At 51.2% G+C, this 7042-nt stretch overlaps 1 protein-coding gene across 1 annotated transcript; it reads left to right on the plus strand.

Moving 5' to 3' along the window:
• Window positions 1-1867: 1867 nt before the first annotated feature.
• LOC124519829 (transmembrane protein 211-like) lies at window positions 1868-5274 on the plus strand. Its single transcript, XM_047090262.1, is given in 4 exon segments — window positions 1868-2068; window positions 2821-2906; window positions 2908-2957; window positions 5012-5274. Coding segments are annotated over 4 exon segments (600 nt in total).
• Window positions 5275-7042: the final 1768 nt, after the last annotated feature.

A 7042-nucleotide genomic window follows, 5' to 3' on the forward strand; every position in this document is an offset into this window, starting at 1 on the left:
CCCCCAGGGAGCCACCCAAACCTGTGCCTGGCCCACAGCAGGTGGATGATGCACGGTGACTGTTAGGGTCATTACCCTGGGCTTTCAAGGACAGCTGTCAAGTCACCAGGTCTGCGTATGAATCCCCGGCCACCCTTTCCAACTGTGTCCTTGAGCTGAGTCGCCCACACCTCTCTGAGCCTCAGGGTCCTCCCTTATAAAACAGGAAGTCATAGCACCCACCCTCCTCTGCTGCTGTGCAGCCCGGCAGACCCCTGGGCCACAAGAGGGCTCTCCTCCAGTCAACAAAGATGAGCCCACTCCGGCCCTCTAGTCTTGTGGCTGGGGCGTCACGTAGCGTATGAGTTATGCGATGCATGTGAATTGCCTGGCCCATGAGAGCATGTAGACAGCAGTGGCTGTTATTATTAGACACTCCTCCAGCTCACTCACCCAAACTGACTTCCTGGGTCAGTCTGGGGGAGCCTGTTACCCTCTCTGCGCCTCTACTTTCCCATCTGTAAAGCGGGAGGAGACAGAACAAAGTCTAATGTTTGGGCATGCGGGCCCCTGGGCACCTTCCGGCACAGACGGAGAGAATGTAGAAAGGAGGTGGGATTTCTCACTCAGAGGAAACAGAGACATGCCATCGCAGGCAGCGAGGTGTTCCAAAGCGTGCACCCACAAAATTCTCACGTAAGACCGTGCACACGGGTGTTCACGGCACAGCTGCCGGGGGCAGAGGGCTAGCGCTGGTGAAATGCAAAGGGAATAATACCACGCCGCAGGTGGAGGCGACGGGGTGGCAGGTCCGGCCAGGCTCGGCTCACTCTCCCTCGGCATCTCGGGGTCTCCGCGCAGCAGTGGGTTTCCACCTGTACTGCATTTCATTGCCAGTACAGTGTCGGTCCCGTTGCAGCCTATTTGGTCACCCGCACGTTGCCGCCACCCACTGCTGGGGGCAGCCCTCAACCAATGGCTGGCGAGAACTGGTTGTGTAAAATCCACGCCTCCCTCAGCCCCCGGGAAGGGTAACTCTAGGGTGCCGGTTGCCATCTCCGGGAGTCACACTGGGGCCAGCCGGCTTCATAACACATTCTTAACTGGCTGCGTTCTCTTCTCATCCCACTTCTTCCTCCACGGGGCTGCCTCCAAAGTACACTACTTGCACCCAAACCCTTGTTTCAGGATCTGCCCCTGGGAAACTCACACCGAGTTAAATGGAATAGGGATACACAGTTACATGGATCAACCCTAAAAACGTTATGCTTAGTGCCCAAAGTAGGAAACAAAATGCAACATACAAAATAATGTCATTTACATAAGCGAAAAATACAAACATGCTGAGCCATACCAATTTTGCAAAAATACCTCCAAACAAAAAGACACATTAGAAGGCATGAGCTAATGGGCAGGGTAGTTGCTGGAAACATAGTGTCTGTGTGTGATTTAGAAAAAGGTACCCACTCTGGGGAGAAGAAGCCCCTTGGGACAGTGCAAGACTTGATGGGTGGAGAGAATGAATGAATGACCAAATGAATGAACGAGAGAAACACAGGAGGGGCCTTGCCTGGACCAGTGATGATGAAGTCCCATGCAGAATGTGTGTGTTCAAAGTTCTGTTTAAGCACTATTATTTATTCTAAGATTTGGGGCTATTCTACTTCCAGAACCTGTTAGCGCAAAGCCCTGTCCCCACTCCCCAGATATTAACACCTCCCATTGCATCACGAGGCCAAAAGGAGGCTGATGACCTGCCTGGGGTCTGAACACAGGACCAGGTCCCTGACTTGCGGAGCGGGAGACCCTCCCCAGCCCATTTCTCTCCTTCCTGGCAGTCTCCACCACTAACCTTGCCTGTTGCCTGCTAGGTCCTTGACACCCCCTGATGGCGGGCAGTGTGTGGGCATCCCTGGGACTCTCCCTTGCCTGCATCTCAGCCCTCAGCCTCAGCTCTCCCGTCTGGTTCCAGACCCCCACCTTCTCCTTTGGCGTCCTCACCTACTGCTCCTGGCCTCAGGGTAACGGCTGGAACCAGAGCTGTGGAACCTTCAGGTCCCTGGATGACATTCCTGACTTTGCCTGGAAGGTGAGACCTGGGCTCACCAATTCACCATCCAATCCACCAGAGCAACAACAACAAAAGCCAAGTTCTGGTTCCCACCACCTACCCTACCCCACACTGAGCCTCTGACTCTGTAGGTGTGGGGTAGAGTCTGGCTATCTGCATTTTAGCAAACATCCAGGATGATTCTGAAAGCAGCCCCATGTCCATTTAGTACCTTAGCACAAATTAGGAAAAGGTTCCCCTTCTTTGGGACACTATACTGCCAGGTGCTGGAAAACAACTGTAATCAATATGCAAATGTATGATGATCCCACTGCATCTCCAGGAGTTGTGCAGTGTACAACCTGCGCACACCTACGTGGCTACCCTCTAAGCGCTAAATTTAAAAACCGCAGCTAAGGTGTTGAAAGTCTCAGTTATGATGCATGTTACCAAATGGGTCAGGAATCCCAGTCCGGCACCTCTAAGGAACTTTTAATTACACTGGTGCCTCTCCTGGTGATCCTGTCATATAGCAGGTACTCAGTAAAGTGGGGCATGGTGGTTGTAAGTCTGGATTTTAATTCTAGCTCTACCACTTAGTTCGCTATGTGCCCCGAGGCAAATGACTCCACCTCCTTGGACCTTGGTTTGTTTATATGTAAAATGGGGGGTGATAATAGCACAGACCTCTTGGGGTTTTGAGGATTCAGTAGCTACCCAATAAGCAGAGACACCTGCACCTGCCCCTACCTGTCCCAGTCAACACTCTCCTTGCTCTTTCTTCCTGACAGGTCTCAGCTGCAATTCTCCTTGGAGGATGGCTCTTGTCGGCCTTCAGTGCAGTTCTCCTCCTGTCCTGGGCCCTGGCCCCCAAAGGGCTGTCTCAGAAGGGGCAGTGGCCCAATGCCAAGGGTGCAGGCAGCTGCAGGTAAATCCGCTGGCACATCATAAGCATTCCAGACAAGTTTGTGGAATGAATGAATCAGTGAATGAATGAACGAACCTGTGAGCAGAGTCTGGCCTCCTGTGTTGATTCTCAGAGATAAATCCTAGGATTATAGACTTCCTGGTCTGTTGGCAAGCCAGAAATGGTGGGGAGGGAATGGCATACTTAACATCACCCTCTCCTGCCTTTAGCTAAACCCAGTCCTAATAGTCTGCCCCGCCCTTTGTTTCTCTCACATCCATCCACTTTGTATCCTCTTTACCAGGACCACCATACACAGTTGGGCAGGTTGTGCACTGCACAGCGGTGCCCAGCTGAGGGCTGAGTGATGAAGAAATCTAGCCTATGTGCCACTTGCTACCCTGTGAAATTGCAGGGCTGCAGCTCCCCAGAAGGGTTGCTTTTCTCTAATTCATACATAGGCTTTGGATGGTCTAGCCCAGGCCTTCACTGCAACCCTCATTCAATTAATTCTCCACCATCTCTCACCTGGATTAGAGAGATAACCACCTCACATGTCTGTCTGCTGCCACCTTTGACCCCTAGAATCTGTCTGCTATGCTGGCCAAACAGGTCCTATTAAGACTGAAATCAGATCGGGCCCCTCAGACTGGCTTATCTACCCTCCAGTGACTTCCTGTTACACTCAGAGTAAAATCCACACTCCTCGTCATGGACGGTGAGGCTCCGCCTGATTAAACCCTCATTCCCTCGCCAATCTCACCTCTTGCCCCTTCTGCCAGGCTCAACATGATCCAACCACATGGCTTGCTTTCTTTTGCTCAGATACACCATGCTTGTTCCCTCTGTCTGGAATTCTCGTTTCTCAGATCTTACAGGTCTTGCTCCCCTACTCTGCTCAAATATCACGGCCTCAGTGAGGTCTTCTGTGAGATTCTCCTACCTCATTCTTTGTTCTCTATGCTTCACAGCACTTACCGTATCTGCCTGCTTGATTATTGTTCATCTCTGTCCATTAGAATGTCAGCTACTTGAGGGCGAGGACATGTCTGCTTTGACATCGCCAGCACCTGGGACAGTGCTTTGCACACAATAGATGTCCGCTAAATATTTGTTGAATCAATGGATGGAGCTATAGTCCTTGTCCTAGGCTTGCACAGGGTCTAGTGCGTGTGGGGCACACCAAGTGATTACAACTCAAGGGGTGTTTGACATAATAGGGATGAGCGCAAGACACAAGGAAAAACTCCAGGAGGGTGGAAGGGGTGTACAGAAGTCTTCCCAGAAGAGGAATCAGTTGAGCTGAGTCTGGAAGTACGAATGGGAGTTGGTCACATATAGAAGGGGATTCCAGGTAATGGAACACCAGAGGCAAAAGCATGGAGACAAGCAAGGCACGTTCACAGAACTGTAAGTAGACCAATGTGGCTGAAGAACAGCAAAGGAAGCTGGGGTCATGTGATTCTCCTGATTTGGAAGGGTCTTGAAAGTGAGGAGGTGTCCAGCTCGTTTCCTTAGTATCATTAGTGCCCACTATAGCACCTGCAACAGTTTCGATGCATGAATGCATGCATGGGTAGGTGGGTTGGTGAATTAACAAATGAGTGAGTGGGTAGGTGAAATTATGGGTGTATCCATGGATATATCAGTGGATGATGGATGGATGGATGGATGGATGATTGGGTGGGTGGATGGATGGGTGGATGGGTGGATGGATGGATGGATAAATGGATGGATGGTTGGGTAGATGAATGGATGGATGGTTGGGTGGATAGATGGACAGATGATTAGGTGGGTGGATGGATGGGTGGGGTGCAGGTGGCTAAGTGGGCAGATGGATGGATGAGCGAATGGATAGAGGGATGGAGATATGAGTGGACGGGTGAGTAGTAGATGGACAGTTGGGTGGAAGGCTAGTTGAGTAATGGGTGGATAAAAGGAAAGGTGATGAATATATAAGTGAATAGACTGATGGATGAGTGGGTGGATGGGAGGGTGGATCGGTGAGTCCAGGAATGGAGACTGGCCCAGAACCCCTTGACTGACACACTGGTGTTCTTTCCTGCCATTTCTAGCCACTGCCACCATTGTGGACCTGCTGGTTTTCCCCATCAGCCTGGACTCCCCACTTGCCAAGGAAGCCTGTGGAACCTCCTCTGTGTACTGCAGTGGCCAGTGCCTACTGGGCTGGGGCTATGTGACTGCCATCTTCAGCGCAGTCCTGGCTAGCTTTCTGCCTATGATTGGGTGGCCCCGCATGACTCAAGTCCAGGGGAGGACCATCCTCTTCTCCAGTGACACTGAGAAAAGCATCCTCATACCAGAAATGAACAAATAAAAATTTCCCAAGAGGAGAAAAAAAAAGAGGACGCAGGACAATTCTGAGTCCAAGCTGTCCCTCAAATACCACATCTTTCAGGGGCACCTGGCTGGCTCAGTCGGTGGAGCATGCGACTCTCGATCTGGGGGCTGTGAGTTTGAGCCCTACGTTGCGTGTAGAGATTACTTAAAATTAAAAAAAAAACCCAACTTTAAAAAATGCTGCATCTTTCAATAGACAGGCCTATTCTCCTTCTCTACCCTCCATCTTTATAACTCCTTTTTTCTTGGAGAATTTGAGAATTATTTCTTTTCTAATCAAATATTTAGTAAGTGCCCGTATGTATAAGAGTTTGTGCAAAAGTGTGTCCAGTGTTGGGGTGGGGATGAGGGGACGTGCCTCATCCCTCCCTGCAGACAGTCCCACTGATATGGAGACTTTGCTCTTACTCGGGGAACATGAAGTCCTTCAGATCCTACTCCAACCTCTCTCTTGTGAAACACCCAACACCCCTGGGCCTCTCCCTCCACCATACTGAATTCTGGGCCCATGGAAGGCCATTCACTCTTCCATCCTTTGCACACGCTCTGTCAGGGATGCTGGAGTCGACCTGTTGCTTCTGCCTACCATGACCCACTGCCCTTCTTTGGGAGTGGCACCCTAATCTTTCCTTGAGAGTTGACCCCCAGCAGCTCTCTGACTAGCCCATGTTTTTTGTTTGTTTTGAAATTTATTTTTATTTATTTTGAGAGAGTGTGTAAACAGGGGAGGGGCAGAGAGAGAGGGAGAGAGAGAATCCCAAACAGGTTCTACACTCAGCACACAGCACAACTCAGGGCCCCATCCCACGACCGTGAGATCATGACCTGGGCCCATATCAAGATCCAGATGCTCAATCGACTGAGCCATCCAGGCACCCAGCTCATGTTTTAAGGCGGATAAATGAGCCCTTCTAGCCAATAAAGCCTGGCTGGAGAAACTGCTTCACAGATGGGCATGGAACCCGTGCCAGCCTGGAGGAGAGTGGAACCATGACATGGACAAAGGTGGAGCTCTAAGGACTTCATCTGAACACCTGGATCCAGCCATGCCTGCTCCCCTACCTGCAGGAGACGTGGCCCCTGGAAGCTCCAGGCTGGCATCTTCCTAGCTTGGCTGCCACAGAAGGGAAGCATGAACTTCTCTCTTCTCAGGGAAGGAATCTGATTGGCCAGAAGAGGGTCGTGTACCCCCTGGGGGGAGAGGCACGTCAGCAGTCTCACTAGAAGGCCATGGTTGTAATCTAAGAGATACAGCTCCCCAGAGGATGGGACAAGGTGCTTGTACTGGGACAGGGGAGGGATGCTAGGCGGCCAAAAACATTCAGTGCCCAGCTCCCTTTTTTTTCTAAATTCTTTTTTTTTTTAGTGTTTATTTTTGAGAGACAGAGAGAGACAGCATGAGCCGGAGAGGGCAGAGAGAGAGAGAGGGAGACCCAGAATATGAAGCAGGCTCCAGGCTCTGAGCTGTCAGCCCAGAGCCCGACGCGGGGCTCGAACTCACAGACCGCGAGATCATGACCTGAGCCGAAGTCGGACGCTCAACTGACTGAGCCACCCAGGCGCTCCGCCCAACTCCCTTTTGAAGGGTATCTTTATTATCCCCAGTTCACAGAAGTGAAAACTAAGGCTCAGAGAGGGACAGTCACATGCCTAAGTCTGCACAGATGTCTGGGATTTGAACCTAGGTCCGTCAGACTCTATGGTGGAGGCAAAAGAACATCTGGATTTGCTCCCTTTGCCCAACC

The sequence above is a fragment of the Lynx rufus genome, unplaced genomic scaffold (assembly GCF_022079265.1).
Source record: "Lynx rufus isolate CCGP_SWC_20201006 ecotype Redwood Valley unplaced genomic scaffold, mLynRuf1.p SCAF_29, whole genome shotgun sequence".
In the NCBI taxonomy this organism is placed as follows: Eukaryota; Metazoa; Chordata; class Mammalia; order Carnivora; family Felidae; genus Lynx; species Lynx rufus.